Here is a 17135-nt window from a genome sequence, read left to right on the forward strand (position 1 = left end):
TGTTTTGCTTCCCCTGCAGATTCACATCTCGTATCACTGAACTAATGAAAGTCCTACAGGAGTTAAATGCCGGCAAATATGAGCGCACCATGGTTAACCAGCAGGAGAACGGTACATACTGTGTTTTGTACAACACCAGCTGTATTAGCACAATTCATACACTTATCTTTTCCATGCATGAGTACAAATTACACAACGTTTACCTTTACGAGCTGCCCAAATAGTAACGATTGACGGAGATTAGATAACAACACCAAAACTGACTGAATCTCTTTGTTGGGTTTTTATTGCAGAATCTGACACCGCAGAAAAAAATATACTAGTACCTGGAAATGGTCAAATTATCAACAGAGATAACATCATCAAGTAAGTGTCTATCTTTCCTTTTTTATTTTTCATGGTAGAGTTTAAGCCTTTTTTTCAATTTTGCAGATTTGACCACACCCCATTATCAACACCAAATGGAGACATCCTAATCAGAGATCTCACATTTGAGGTACGACGCTGGCATGCAATCGGATATTTTTGCTAGGACACACGTTCTGCTAAGCCATGGCTGAATTTGGCAACAGGGTTTCCCCTCAATGTAATTGATCGTGGCAGCACGCCATGGCAAAATAAAAGCCGCCACACATTAAAGAATTTAGTTTTTTTATGTGAAAACAACTTAAAGTAATACAATGTATGAATGGATATATATATATATATATATATATATATATATATATATAGTGTATAATATATTTGCAGGGGTTCTTATTTTTTTATGGCTGTTAAGTAGAGGAGACGTTAGCTTTATTTTTTTTCACTTACGTAAACAACTTACGCAACTGCGCCACAGCAAACACATCATTCAACAATCGCTATTTCTTAGAAATCAAGCATATATATATATATATATATATATATATATATATATATATATATATATATTACATACAGCCTTGTATTTTCTCACTATTGATTAGAAAATTCAGCTGCTGAAAAATGACTAAGACACCGAAACAGTGCTGCAAAACCAAATGTTGTGATGACGTAAGCAATACGCACACAATTGTCTGTTGCGGAGTCAGCATGTCTGCGATGTGGAAGTACTTTAATATATGTGATATATACCTGCGGAGAGCCATCTACAAAAAGTGGAATATGCTAATAAAATACAGTTGGAGTATCAGCCTCGTCCGGCTCGCTGCAGCTCCCGCTGTTTGTCACGGACATCAAGCGACAGAAATAAAGAGTCTCCAATAACACCAGAAAATATGTTAGGTTTGTTGCTAGTCGTTTTTAATAAAGAAAAAGTCACTAATAGAATTGGAAAAGTGAAACACTCTCAACAATGTACATTGTACAATAAGCAGCAACTATTGAAAAATAGAGCAAAACGATATAATATAAGAAAAAGTATGTATATATGTTACTACTAATTAATAATAACACAGATTGTTTTTAAACGTATCTATAACATTTGTAGCCTTTTTAAAGAAAATATATGCGTCATCATGGTTATGCAAGTTTTAATGACATTGTGTTGACCCCGCCCCCATCACCGTAGGTATGTTGGCAATCTTGGGGAAACCCTGTGCATTTTGGGCTATCTTGCTTCATTTGTGTGATTAGTTGACACTTTAGGAACGCCTTAGAAAAAAATAAAAAGTATGTTCCATCCAAACAGCACACGCCTCATATTATTGTTAATATACATCAGACGTTTACAAATTGACAAAATGTGAAGTCTTCACAATAGTAATGCATACAACTTTTTATTTTCCTGTTCTGAAGGTGAGTTCTGGCACCAACGTTCTAGTGTGTGGACCAAATGGTTGTGGCAAGAGCTCGCTGTTCCGGGTGCTTGGAGAGGTAAGAGAACTTGATGTTGGTGTGTTTTGTACTTTGTACTTTGTAGTCCATGCATGACCGCACGGAAGGAATTCACACATGTGGACAAGGGAGAGATATCATTGAGGTGTTGTGCCCTTGAGAAATTTCAGGCTTCGGTGCCTTGTATTTAGAGATCAAACCAAACTGCACACAGTTAAAATCATTTCTGCTTTTGTTGCTGTTTTTTTTCTTTTTTTTTTTTTCTTTGCAGGATTGAAATCTTTGACACTATAGCCTCAAAGCTAGGAACTTACAGCCTGAGCTGATGGGCCTCCTTTGATAACACATCTGTGATATAGAAGATTGAATAATGTTCAACATTTGTTTTTAGTTTGTGTATAATTTGACCTCCAAAATGCAGCATCTGTCTTATGACTTGTGACCTTAACACAGCGGTATCTAAACGTTTTCCACTGGGGTCGCACACTGAAAAATCAAAGCATGCAGGGCCCATTTTGATCGTTTTCATTTTCAAAACAAGTATAATATATATAATGTTTTTAACCTTTTAGGGTTTCCCTCAAGTTTGGTCCCAGGGACCTAGAAGAGTCTCAGTCATAAAAATTTAAAAAATAAATTATATATTATTTTTTAACTTGTCGTTGTTTAACCCTTGAATCTCTAAATCAACTTCAGGTCTATATGTAAATATAAAGGTTTTTTTTTATGTTTTATGCTCTTTTTGTCAAAACCATGTTTTTTATGGCAAAAAAAATATATAAAATATTTTCAACTTGGAATATTGGATGTGAATTTATTGGAGCCTTAAATAGGTCAATAAATAATTAATAACAACATCGGTTTTAATTAATTAATATTTTTTGAGCAATGACGCATTTAAAAAATAAAAAAAAAATCCCACAAAAAATATTTGGAATCCAAAAAGACAAAAATAAGTGGTACATTACTCTTTTTTTTTTTTTTTTACTTTTAACGCTTAAATCTCTCGATCGACTTCAGATCTATCTGTCGATTATAAGTTTTATTTTTTCATGTTTTTGATTTATGCCCTTTTTTTTTATCAAGTAAGACTTAGTTTTTTATATAGCAATCACACAAAACAAGCATTTTTTCCCCAAAAAAAATTCTAAGTGGAATATTTGTTGTGAAGTAATTGGAGCCTTGAATAGGTCAATAAATCATAACAACATTGATTTTGATTCATTATTATTTTTGAGTAATGTCAGCTTTAAAGAAAAATACAGCCTGCATGGCAGTTTTGAGAGTCAACATTGCAACTTTTTCTTGTTACATTTGCTCTTTTTCCCCTTGTTTATGTTTTTTTAATAGCATTTTTACAATGTGCCGCGGGCCATTAAAAAAAAAGCTGTGGGCCACACTTTGGACACCACTGCCTTAACATGATGAGCCGTAGAAAATGATTCAAATTTATTTATTGTTTTTAGCTTTGGCCTCTATTTGGGGGACAGCTGACCAAACCAGAGAGAGGGAAGCTCTTCTATGTTCCACAGGTACCAACAAACAGCATTATCTAGCTGAAATTTCACTTTAAAACTCCATGTTTATAGACTTGAACAATACTGTTTCATTTCCTAGAGACCCTATATGACTCTAGGTTCTCTGCGGGACCAAGTGATCTACCCTGACACCTATGAAGACCAAAAGAGGAAGGGAATCTCTGATCAGGTTTGACAAAATGCACTTTCACACAAACACTACACACCTGTAGCACTGATCCACACATCCAAGTCATAGAATAACAAATGTGATTCCTCCTCACAGGTTATTAATGATAACCAACACAATTCATAACTGACATAAAATAGAAAGATTCAACATAATACAAAAGTCACTCGCCCGCGACTGCATTCATTCACATAGTCATTTTCATTTATGCCAGCACCTTAATAAAATAATCAGAATGACTCGAAACAAGGGACATTTTACTAAAACATCAGAATAGAAGTTATGGGACAAGTAAAAGGGACATACTGTAGTAGGAAGGATCAGTGTCAACACAGGCCATTAGAGGCAGAGGGGCAGTCAAGTCCAAGTCCATTAGTAAATACAAACTAAAAAACAAAGTATTACAAAACCTTACATATTTTCCGGACTATAAACAAACCGCACACACTGAATTTTAGGAAAAAAACTACATTTCCATTTAATAACTGCACCGTAGTCATCTGATGTCACATCCGGCTCATAAATGATAAATGGGTTGTATTTGTATAGCGCTTTTCTACCTTCAAGGTACTCAAAGCGCTTTGACACTACTTCCACATTTACCCATTCACACACACATTCACACACACATTCACACACTGATGGCGGGAGCTGCCATGCAAGGCGCTAACCAGCAGCCATCAGGAGCAAGGGTGAAGTGTCTTGCTCAGGACACAACGGACATGACGAGGTTGGTACTAGGTGGGGATTGAACCAGGGACCCTCGGGTTGCGCACGCCGTCCCAAGAACTATGCGAGACTCGAAGTGGTGGGCCAGCAAGCGCCTGTTGTCATAGCGTTCTTTTCTCAAAGAAAAATGCCCTATGCATGTATTTTATCTTGTTTCGGAGTTCTTAAAACGCATTTTTGCTACGAATATTTTGTAAACCACCAACTCGGCGAGTCTAAATAAAAGAGATCAAATGTGATTAAAACCTAAATGAGTTTTAAGTTTTTACCAAAGGCAATCATAAACAAAGCTTTCAGCGCATACACAATGTTGAGATCTATAGCTATATTTTGATAAAGATGGGGAAAAATCCCGCATACTCTTAAACGGTGCATGCAACAACAATAAGGCAACAAACATGGCAGTAGATGCAAAGTTAAATCATGAAATGCAACCTTACCTGAGCAAAAATGATGCATAATCATCTGGGACATACCAATTTCTTTGACATAGCCACACACAAAGAAGTTGTAGACCTCCATGCTTTTCCAAGTTTTCATCTGTTTTGTCATGTAGAATGATGTCTGGAGCACAATTTTGATATGTCTGGGAACGCTACCGACGGGTAATCCTTGATCACTCGACAAATCCTTTTTTTTTAAAGTATTGGATTAGATTCCATTGCATAGTTAGATTTTTTTGCTTGTATCTGTTTTTAATAGTAAGATCTAGGCCTCTGTGTACTCAGCTAGTTCGCACTTTGTTTGCTGCACAGTAGCCATGTTGGTTTGGTGGCCCACCACTTCGTTTACTTGCACACTGCAAAAACTGAAATCTAAGTAAGATTAAATATCTCAAATAAGGGTGAAATTTGCTTATTTTCTGTCTGATAAGATAATTCTTCTCACTAAGCAGATTTTATGTTAGAGTGTTTTACTTGGCGGTATAGCTCGGTTGGTAGAGTGGCCGTGCCATCAACCTGAGGGTTGCAGGTTCGATCCCCGCTTCTGCCATCCTAGTCACTTCCGTTGTGTCCTTGGGCAAGACACTTTACCCACCTGCTCCCAGTGCCACCCACACTGGTTTAAATGTAACTTAGGGGTTTTCACTATGTAAAGCGCTAAATAAATATAATTCACTTTACTTCACTTCACTTCACTTCACTTGTTTTAAGGGTTTTGGTCATAAATGATCTCAGTAAGATATTACAGCTTGTAGCTGAGACGTTATGACCTATATTGAGTAAAACATGCTTGAAACGAGAATATCAACTGTTGCAAAGCTGTGTCATCAACACTCACAAGTATAAAACTATTTTTTTTAAGTAATAATTTCTTACTTCAAGCATGAAAAAAAAAATCCTGATGCCGAGCGCATATCATTATGTCAAGATAATGGCACTAGCATTTCCTTAATTTAAGAGTATTTTACATACGTAGTGAAATGAGTTATTTGCACACAAAGATTTCATAAATGTTTATTTACATACCCTAATTGTTTCCAAAAGCTGTCTGTAACACAGCAGTAAAACTGCTGATCAAACAAAACAGAACTCATCGTCATGGACCCACTAGCTCTCCAATCAACTAAACAGACTCAATAACTCCCCGATGACGTTTTGGTAAATTTACTGAGGAAATTGTTAAACTGAAACAATACAAACAGAATGCCATTGTAAGTTAATAATACTCGTAAACATGTTAGCACATTAGCTAATGCTAATTAGTCATACATTATGATAGCACGCACAAATATGCATGAATACACTCCCACAGACATCCCACATGGGATGGTTTAGTAGGTAATAATAGTTTGGGTTATATTGTAAAACTTATAAACATTGCTTGAAGTGATGAATGAAGAATACATATGAGTAGAAATGCAATGGGCGATTAGAAGACAAAATGTCACTTCTACTTCCGGTTCAAAGCTTTAAACAGCAGGAACCACTTGTAGACATTCACCTAGCTGCACCCGCAGTGAGGGAACTCGCCCAAAAGATGATGTTATAGCACAAACAATAACACACCTTTTAAGTGTCTTTTGCATTTGTTTAATGACAACTATTTGCATTATGGCCGTCAGCGAAGAAAACTCTATACATTTGTCGCACTGTTTTATAAGCCGCTTATCGTCCGGAATTTCCTGTAATTGCTTTTGTGTTTATCTGGTTGGGTAATGTTTATCTGTGTACATCTGTGTTGTTACATCCAGGTACTGAAGGACTACTTGGACAACGTGCAGCTAGGCCACATCTTAACCAGGGAAGGCAGTTGGGACTCAGTGCAGGACTGGATGGATGTTCTCAGTGGAGGAGAAAAGCAGAGGATGGCAGTAAGTCATCTTTTCTGTGACGATAGCTGTCACTGTAATCAGATCAATTACTCTTTACTCGTTCAGTCATTTCATTTGGTTCGTTGGTTGAAGTTTATTTTAAACATATATACAATTTCAACATTATTTTTTTCATTTTTCTAAACATGTCCGAAAAGAAGTAGGAAGAAGCAAAGCTTATTTATTCCGACCCCTTTCCACTTAACAGCAACTACTAACACATTTGTTCACTTCCTGTTTTTTTTGTAAACACAATTTACATCAATTAATTCTAAGTACAACAGTTCTCTTACAGTAATAAATATTTATGTCAATTATGATTTACAAAATGACCTACATTTATATCTTTTTTTCAATAAGTTCATGATGACATTGTAATCACTTGTTGTTTTGACGACCTCTTAAACTGCATTACATTATTACATTATTTGACTTCATTGCACATTCCATAATTTATTCCACATACTGATATGCCAAAGGTTTTAAGTGTTGTACGTGCATACACATGTTTTAATTGTAGATTTTTCTCTAAGGTTATATTTCTCCTTTTTTGTTGAGAAGAATTGTTGTACATTCTTGGCTAGCAGATTATAGTTTGCTTTGTGCATAATTTTAGCTGTTGGCAATGGCACCAAATCATTGAATTTCAATGTTTTTGTTCTCTATATACCCAATTACGTATTTTTCTAACCGGCTTCTTTTGTGACACGGTTCCAGCTCATTATTACTTATTATTACACCAAAAAAAGTATTTTTTTTCACCATTTTAATATCTAATGTCTATTTGTATTTGTGTTTGACTTTCTCTTTCTACTGTTACCGATTGATTTGAGTTGATTTGACAAGACATGAATAAGAATTCTCTATTTTTCTTAGTTTTCTAATGGTGACAAACTTACACACTTATTAATATTTCCTTCATTTTGTCTTTCTTCATAAAATTGTCTTTTAAGTGTATTTGGGTATCTTGAAAATTGCTCCATATATAATCAGGTGGAAAAAATAAGTTTTTAACCCCTTTACAAACATTTTAACAATCCATTATTTTCATTGTAGCTTTATTTTAACAAGGAAAGACAGAATACACAAAAAATGAATATAGAGAACCAAATACATATTTTTCTATATAATAAAGGTCTGTAAAAACATTGAATTACTACAACTTCTATACTGTTTGGGGTCTCAAGCATAAACATTAAATACATGTTTAAATGCATATAAATACATTCAGGCAAAGTCGGACTGATATTTAAATATGTATTTTTATTAACCTTTTGTAGATGGCCCGATTGTTCTACCACAAGCCCCAGTTTGCTATTCTGGACGAGTGCACCAGTGCTGTGAGTGTGGATGTGGAAGACTACATCTACAGCCACTGCAGGATGGTACAATGTTATTTTGGATATTCATGAAAAGATGTGTACACTGTATAATGTAACTAAAATGTAGTCTTATTTGTAGAATAGGTCTTGACACAGTGGAACCTTGATTTACACACCTAATTAGTTTTTGAGCAGGCTTTGTAAACCGAAAAGTTTGTATAGTGAAGCAATTTTCTTTCTAAGAAACAATGTATATATGAATAATGGGTTCCAGCCTCGACAAGAGTTAAGGTTTGTACACTTTTAAAGCAATATAAAGTGCTATACGGTACTGTATATCAAACAAACATTACAAAGGAGTGATGGATCAATGATCTCTTTATTAAAAAGCCAAAACAACAACAAGCTGAACTGTGCTGTATGCGCTGCTCTGTCAACACGCATATGCACATAAAAATCCATTTGGTGCCCCCACAAACGATCAGAAAACACAAAAATCCCTATTATTAATAAACATTTGAAAGTAAAATCCACTCACAATACATTTAACATAGACAAAGGAGCAGCTCACGAGAGGAGAGAAACCGAGCGGGTGAAGAAAGCGGGCAGGGGGAGGGGCCATGTGGGTGTGTTCTTTTGGAAGAGACTCCGCTGAATGAGAGGTAGTGTTCGCCGCTGCAGTGAAATAAAGTCCGCTTTTGCATAATTTTCCAGAAAAGTTAGTTGTCATCATTGTTAAAAACTTCCTCGATCGCTTCAATACAAGCTCACACAAAATGGCTGCCAGCGAGACACAAAATGAATTAATGAAGTGTTCGTACACAGATATATGGTTTGCACACAGAGGCATATTCGGCACGATCTAAGGTGTGTAAACCAGAAAGTTTGCAAACGGGTTCGTAAATCAAGGTTCCACTGTACTACGTAAACATGACGAAGCACAGAGCACAGTGAGATGAAGTGACTTATAAGCACAGAAACGTCCTTGTTGAATGAGAGATTCACGGCGATTTTATAAGTACCTCTGATTTCCCAGTAGTTGTAGTTGTCAAGTGATGTTAAAAATGTCTTGGCAAGATCACACATCAAATGTCATCCATCATCTTCTCTTGTTTTGTAGGTGGGCATCACTTTGTTTACTGTGTCTCATAGAAAGTCTCTTTGGAAGCACCATGAGGTAAGGACTCTGTCAAAACAATATTTTCTAGGGCTGTCTTAGAATAGTGGACTATTCCATGATTCCATTCAGAGGAGTCTAAATTACATTCAACTTCCGACATTCAGACTCAATTAAAAACATTGATGTTTTTTGATGGTATAAAGTACTGAAGTTTGTCAATCCAATTATGAAAATGATAAATGCATACTGTGTTAATGTGTTTTATTAAGCTTGCGATTGACGTGCCATTGAAGACAGCCAAAAACTTCCTCTGTGCACAAAGTACATACTGGCTAGCATATTGGCATGTAGCATCGATCGTTAGCAACGTAGCAAAAACGTCAGCTTTGACGGTAGGTATTGACCATAGACAAAGACGCCACTGAAGCCAGAGGTGAGACAAAGCAAATTCAGAGCTACTTCAAGTACGTCACCCGAAACTATTTAACTAATTAGCAAGTGGGCCAACTCCAGCCTGCGAGGACGATTGAATTGTAGTAAAACCTTACTTGCTAACATTTTTGCAGTAAGAACACTAGGTGGAACATCTGCGTACAGCAGGTAGACGGTATGTCATTAAAACAACACACCTGTCACGGAAGATCTATGACTGTTTTTTAAAGGCCCTTCTTGAAAATAGCAGAGCGCTTCTGTTACATAAATTATTTTTGACTAGCATAAAGTATGACTTTTTGACTATGCAAGACTATCCATCCATCCATTTCTTTTTTCTTTTTTTTTTTTTTTGTGCCCTGTCCAGCTTCTCAGGCAAATCATATAGTTGATGTAGATGCCCATGTCGGCTGTTCAGATTTACTTTACAAAAGAGAAGTGTAGGATACTTCTCTTGTTGCCTTATTTGTATTTGACTTTATTAAATGTATTTATATTATCATTTAGTGCAGCCGGGCCGGAGCAGGAGGGGATAGAAAGAGAAAAAAAAGAAGACAGAGGGGGAAATTGTGGGGACAAGAGGGGGATTAGACAGAGAGACAAAAACAACAACAGCAAACAACAACAACAACAACAACAATAGAGCAACATCAGCAAATACGACATGTACAAATATGATGGTAAAAGTAATAGCAAATAAGCAGTTAGCGAAAAATAAAAAATAATACAGAAATGACAATGAGCATTATTACACTACAAATGGATCAATACAAATACCAATAGAAATAGCGCTATTGATAATGAACAATACCAATAATTTACCTTTATTATCAACAATACAGTTGTTTAAATGCAACAATACATATACGTAATGATAACTTGAGATACGAAAGAATGCAGAAAAATGGAGGGGGAGAAAGAGAAGAAACCTACATTAACCTTGTAGATTGTTATAGTAACAATAGGTTAAGCTTTGTCAGTGTGCCATGTGTTACACCCAGTTTACCCTAGGGCAACAACGTTAATATATGTTTGATGAAACGTGATTATGTGCATGAGTGTAAGTATGCATATGTCCATCCATCCATTTCTACCGCTTGTCCCCATATCCATTTGATGATATTTAGATAAAAACATGGAAGTTATGTGTTCAAAATAAAACAATTAAAAATACTTACCGTATATGTCTTGCACCCTGGTCATCCGCTTTCTAAAAAAATATGACCCCTATAACAGTTTAGTTCAGGGGTGGGCAATTAATTTTTACCGGGGGCCGCATGAGCAACCCGAGCACTGCTGGAGGACCACATCGACAATATTTCAATTAAATTTTGCTCAATATTATTTTTGATGTACCGTAAGATAAATAATAATAATAATAATAACAATAATACTTTAACCTAACTTAACTTTATACCAAAAGCAGTTTGCTTTTGATGGTTTTATTTTTCAGTCTACCCCAGGGCAGCTGTGGCTATGAAAGTAGCTTACCACCACCAGGTGTGAATGATTGATGGGTTCTACAAGTAAAGCGACTTTGGGTACTTAGAAAAGCGCCATATAAATCCCAGTTATTATTATTATTTTTAACACTGTCTTACACTACACTTCCTGATGAATAATACAATGCAAAAATGTCAATTTCTGCACAGGGTTAATTAAAATTTTATCCTGCATCCTCTTTAAAAGTCCAACATTTTTCCCCGTCAGATTTGGACAACATTCTGTTGTCACACCTACCAGCTTGTCCCATTTCAGTCCTAATATGTCCAAACACGCATTTACCTATGTGAACAAGTCATTACCTGTGGTTGTCTCTTTAATTGACTGCATGGCTGCCAGCTCTTCCGTTATTTGAAAGTCTGCAGTTATCCCACGTAAGAAGATGAGCAGCTGGGCGTTGTCGCGTACATCACAGCTCTCGTCCAAAGCCAGCAAAAAACAGTCAAAGTCGGCCGTTCTGTTCTTCAGCTGAAGCTCCAAATTTCCGGGCATATCAGCGCAACAGAGTCCAATAAGCACTCCTTAATAAACTCTCCGTCAGAAAACGCCTTACTTTTTCTGGCGATTTTGTGAGAAATGACGAAACTTGTCCTGACGGCTGCATTCTAGGGGTGTGAAATATGGCAAAATGTCCTTGTTGAGTTTGCAGTTTTACCATCAACGCATCAGCCTCCCTTGCGCGCGCTTCATCAGACAGATTCCGGTATTTTTCCTCGTACTTCGTCGTGTAGTGGCGATTCAAATGATATTCTTTAAACACAGCAACCTGTGTACCACACATTAAGCACACGGCTTTACCTTTAATTTCTGTAAAGAAATACTTGGCAGTCCATGTCTTGTTGAAAACACGCCATTCGTCATCAGCTTTTCTCTTTTTAGCATCTCAGGTGTAAACCGTGCATCACTTGTCGCTGTGCACCTTCACTCACAGGTTACACACGGACATACGCCCATAAATAACACTTTTCAAAATAAAAGCAGCACAGTTGTGTTGCGCGCACGACATAGATGTTTTTTAAACTTTATTTTGTAATTTGTGATTGCCGCTGTTCACATTCACTCACGCGCATACGTCCACACGGAAGCAATACAAATAACGCTTTTCAAAACAAAAGCAGCACCGTTGTATTGCACACTCGACATAGATACTTTTTAAAATTTATTTTGTCATTTCTGATTGGCCTCACGCGGGCCGGACAGGGACGCACAAAGGGCCGGATGTGGCCCGCGGGCCGCAGAATGCCCAGGTCTGGTTTAGTTGAACAGTCGTTAAAAATAGTCCTATCCTGTTCTTTTTTTTATATTTTATCATGTTTTTGAAATTGTCAACATTTAAAATATAAATTGATTTGTCTAGTTTTTATTCAAAATGGGATTTACAGCTCTTTGAAGGGAGCCAGATCTTGAGGAGTAGTTCCTTTCAAAGAGCCGTTCAAAAGACTGACTCTTTATAATTTTTTAAAATCAAATCATTAGTATCAGTTAAATGATAAGATATAGATGAGAATAATTTAATTTACACAAATATTGTTCTATTAGTTGCATTTATTCTGAAAGATTGGCTCTAATTTTACTTTTTGTTGTGTTTACATTATAAACCTACTCAGTGGCCTAGTGGTTAGAGTGTCCGCCCTGAGATCGGTAGTTTGGGAGTTCAAACCCCGGCCGAGTCATACCAAAGACTATAAAAATGGGACCCATTACCTCCCTGCTTGGCACTCAGCATCAAGGGTTGGAATTGGGAGTTAAATCACCAAAAATTATTCCCGGGCGCGGCACCGCTGCTGCCCACTGCTCCCCTCACCTCCCAGGGGGTGAACAGGGGGTCAAATACAGAGGACAAATTTCACCACACCTAGTGTGTGTGTGACTATCATTGGTACTTTAACTTTAACTTAACTTTAAACAATCTATAAGGCGGTCCATATTTCCATGCTTTGGCAGTGACTTCACTCGTTTGAATTTTCCCTCACCTAAAAAAATGTGTAGTATTCTAACAATGAAGAAAAAATACACAAATAATAAGTAGGAATAAAATGCATTAATGGATATAAAAGTTATAGATAAAACTAAAATAAAAATTAGTACATAACAAAAATTAGTATAAAATGGTGCTACCATACCTGGTGTGTGTACGCTTGAATTACTACCCTTAGAATAATGAACACAAAAAGTGAATCCAGATAAAAAGAAATGCATTAAAAAAATAAACATTGTAAGAAAATAGTAATTTAAATATATATATATATATATATTTTATTTTATTTTTCTTACCAGGTATTTAAAAAAAAAAAAAAGGAAATCCAAATGCGGCTGTTTCCTTTAACTCTCTAACTCTTTAACTTTCTAGTCCAGTTGCCAGTGGGGTGGCACACGCACATGCTGTGTGGGCAATTGCTGATGCTAACTTTGCGTGTGCATAGAAGAACGGCTCACAACTGGTAATTGGTTCTCATTGTTCCCTTAAAAGAGCCACTTAATAGACTCAATTTGTTCGTAAACGTCACGGCTCAAGTTTTTAATACAACTTAGACTTTTGTATTTATAAAGAAAATATACAATTAGTGTATATTATTACAAATGTTAAGAGTTTGTCAGGAATCTGGTTAGTATGGGTGGCAATCATTTGATTCTACCGTATATCTGAATTATTAGCATTTTAATGCAGTTGCAAAAAAAAAATCTAACCATGAACAGTGGGGGTGATTGAAAATGATGGGGGTGGGTTAGGGGGAGAGATCTACTGGATTCTTGGCAGTTATGACTCGTCGGATATTGAACCCCCCTCTGTGCTAAGGAGGCGAGTTGAGTCGGCTATTTATATACAGCGGGTGTGTTAGAAGGATATTCAGAAATTAGGCACCAGCTGTTTGATTGTAACGTGCATCTTAGTTTTACATTTTATTAACACACATGGAGGTGTTGAAATCGCCATGTAAAATCACTAATGCTAATCAGCAGCATGTCAATAGCAAAGCCAATGTATATTAGCATCAAGCTCGCACATTTTTGGAAAAGTTGAGCCTTACTATAGTTACGTTGGAGCGTTTTTTGAGTCAATTTCTTCGCTACATTACTTAGAGGTAGTTTGGCTGAGTCCACTCTCGGTGCTGCTGGAGTGATCGCCGAAGTGCGAAGTTGGCAACTGGTCGTTGTCAAAAAAGTAGGGGATTCAGTACCCATCCCTTGTAGATACCTTTCAAAATGATTGGCCAGGCGTAATTGTGTCAGTGGGCATAAATAACTATAAGTAGAAATGTATTTTATGCTTTCTGGCTGACTTATTTGTATCCCTTGTTCCCCTTTACCCCACAAAGTACTACCTGCACATGGACGGCAGAGGAAGTTATGAATTTCAACCCATCACAGAACAGACTGTGGAGTTTGGGTCTTAGTCGACGGGTGAGTTCTGGCGACAATGCACTAATAATCCAGTCCATCGTTTTTGCACTCAAGTGTGGAACTGACATTTTTCTTTCATGGGACCTGCGATCGTTAATGTCAACAATATGATTTTTACATCTATTGCTCAAATTATGGAATGTAATTGACTTGTAAACATAATCTTATCTAGTCTGCAGAAGTAAATTGATAAATGTTGACATTATGCCTTCTGTCTTTAGAGGAAGAAAACATGATCATAATGCATTCATTGGTAATGACATTTGTTCAGATAAAATGTCATTGAGGTCTTTTTGAGTCAGAGCAGTCAAGCTGAGATGTCATAAGTTTCAGTAAGTCTATTCAAGTTCAACTGACAGAAAACATGAACTTTTATTTTAAAATTCTAACTGAACATTTGTCTCCACATGAAGGTTGTATTTATTGCAGTTTATTTATTGCAATATTTCACATTTTAGTCAGTTTCACTGATGATCTTGAAATCTAGCGAGTTAGATCAATGTTTTTTGTTTATTAGTCTGATCAGAAATCATCTTTACTGTTGCCTGTAACATTTTTCATTCTGTTTGTTTCTCATGTGCCAGCATTATGATCTAACGTCCACTTTACAATAATTCAGAAGATGCAACTGTACTTTTTTGTTGATATATTTCATTTCTGAAATCATAATGTAATTAGATTATTTGATCATGAGCCTGTATAAAAAAACATGAAAATAAACTGCACATTGTACTAAACACTCCCGATGGAAAGGATGTCGTTTTTTACCGTGAAAGTGAAAATGTGACCCTGAACATCATTCTGTGGTCGAGCGCTTGGACATTGGTCGCTTTTGGTGAAAAATGTAAACTCACTATAGAACCTGTGTACAGCTGGTCCCCTTGTCATTGAACATATTAAAATAACACTGTCATTCATGTGTGCTATTAAGGTTTTTCAGTCATTCTAAAATACTTTGTCTGACAAGTGATGTCACTGAGCTGCCCCACCTTGTCCAAATCTCACCAAACTTGTCCCAAACATTTGTGCTATCAAAAAAACATTTGCGCTACTATGCTTTTAATGTTATTTATGTTTTATTATTTACACACAGAATTACTTAAAAGTCCTTAACAGAACAAATGGACAAAAAGGAACAGCAGCGGTGTTTGAATATTGTTGTGAATTTAGGATTAGCAGCTGAAATTACCAGTGATGAGTCCCGGATGGACAATATACAGAACTTCATTTACTGCTCACTTTCTTGGAAAAGACTCTGTGGTCAGCTGGCAAAGCTGAAAGTCTGCCGGTCTTTCTATGTGGACCCTTGCCTTAGTGCTCTTCAGTGCTGCTGGATCTCACCCTGCCTGTTTCCTGTTTACATGTCTGCCCTGACTGCATTCAGTCTAGCCTCCAATGTCTGTTTAGTCTCTGTACAATCCACTTTCCACCGTGGGAACTTTATTTTAGAACTTGAACCAGGAACTTTACTCTTGAACCAAGAACTTTACTCTTGAACCAAGAACTTTACTCTTGATCCAAGAACTTTACTCTTGAACCAGGAACTTTACACTTGAACCAGGAACTTTACTCATGGAACCAATAATTCTAGTCTTCAACCAATAATTTTAGTCTAGAAACCATGAACTTCACTCTTGAACCAGGAGCTTTACTTTAGAAACAATAACTTTAAGCTGGAACCAGGAACTTTACTCTGCAACCACTATAGTCTGGAACCAGGAAATTTACTCTAGAACCAGGCACTTTACTCTTGAACCAAGAACCTAATGCCAGAACCAATAGAAACAATAACTTTAAGCTGGAACCAGGAACTTTAATCTGCAACCACTATAGTCTGGAACCAGGAACTTTACTCCAGAACCAGAAACTTTTCTTTAGAACCAGGGATTTAAAGCTAGGACCGGGAACTTTACTTTTGAACCAGGAAATTTACTTTTGAACCAGGAACTTTACTTTGAAACCAGGAACTTTACTTTAGATCCAGGAAATTTACTTTAGAACGAGGAACTTTACTTTAAATCCATGTGCTTTACTTTAGAACCAGGGTCTTAAAGCCACAACCAAGAACTTTACTCTAGAACCAGGTATTTTAGTTAAGATCCAGGAAATTTACTTTAGAAAAAGGAACTTTATTTTCGAAACAGGAACTTAAAGCCAGAACCAAGAACTTTACTCTAGAACCAGGTACTTTACTTTAGATCAAGGAACTTTACTTTCGAACCAGGAACTTTACTTTAGATCCAGGAACTTTAATTTAGATCCAGGAACTTTACTTTAGAAACAGGAACTTTACTCTACATCCAGGAACTTTACTTTAGATCCAGGAACTTTACTTTAGATCCAGCAATTTTACTTTCCAACCAGGAACTTTAATTTGGATCCAGGAACTTTACTTTAGATCCAGAACCTAAAAGCCAGAACCAGGAACTTTACTTTAGATTCATGTACCTTACTTTAGACTTAGGAACTCAAAGCCAGAACCAGGAACTTTACCAGGGGATCAGGAGCTGAAAATGGCAGCGTTTTGGCTTTGACTGAGATCGATGGGAATGCTCTGAAGTTGGAAACTGGAAGCAGCCGACTGGTTGGTAAATATTTTTACTGCTTTATACTGTAACTTGTTAAATAATTGTTGCAACATTAATGATTAATACTAATTGTGCTAATGTTAGCCTAGCTAAGTGTTGAGCTACTTGGCTTGTTGGCTAACAGGGAAAAGAAAGCAGCTAAAAGTAGCTAGGAGCAGGTGCAACTATCTGTGGACTAAATTGTCAAACCCACATAGCAG

At 36.6% G+C, this 17135-nt stretch overlaps 1 protein-coding gene across 1 annotated transcript in view; it reads left to right on the forward strand.

The window, feature by feature from the left end:
- The window catches only part of abcd3a (ATP-binding cassette, sub-family D (ALD), member 3a), a 45583-nt gene extending 30319 nt beyond the window's left edge, over positions 1-15264 (forward strand). Inside the window, exons 14-23 of the mRNA XM_061965090.1 lie at positions 20-111; positions 294-366; positions 433-496; positions 1780-1857; positions 3285-3350; positions 3436-3525; positions 6449-6568; positions 7849-7953; positions 9011-9067; positions 14263-15264. Of these exons, the coding sequence (XP_061821074.1) occupies positions 20-111; positions 294-366; positions 433-496; positions 1780-1857; positions 3285-3350; positions 3436-3525; positions 6449-6568; positions 7849-7953; positions 9011-9067; positions 14263-14340 (823 nt within the window). The 3' untranslated portion in view covers positions 14341-15264. The remainder of the gene's footprint in view (positions 1-19; positions 112-293; positions 367-432; positions 497-1779; positions 1858-3284; positions 3351-3435; positions 3526-6448; positions 6569-7848; positions 7954-9010; positions 9068-14262) is intronic.
- The last annotated feature ends 1871 nt before the right edge of the window (positions 15265-17135 follow it).

Source organism: Nerophis lumbriciformis, linkage group LG07 (assembly GCF_033978685.3).
Source record: "Nerophis lumbriciformis linkage group LG07, RoL_Nlum_v2.1, whole genome shotgun sequence".
In the NCBI taxonomy this organism is placed as follows: domain Eukaryota; kingdom Metazoa; phylum Chordata; class Actinopteri; order Syngnathiformes; family Syngnathidae; genus Nerophis; species Nerophis lumbriciformis.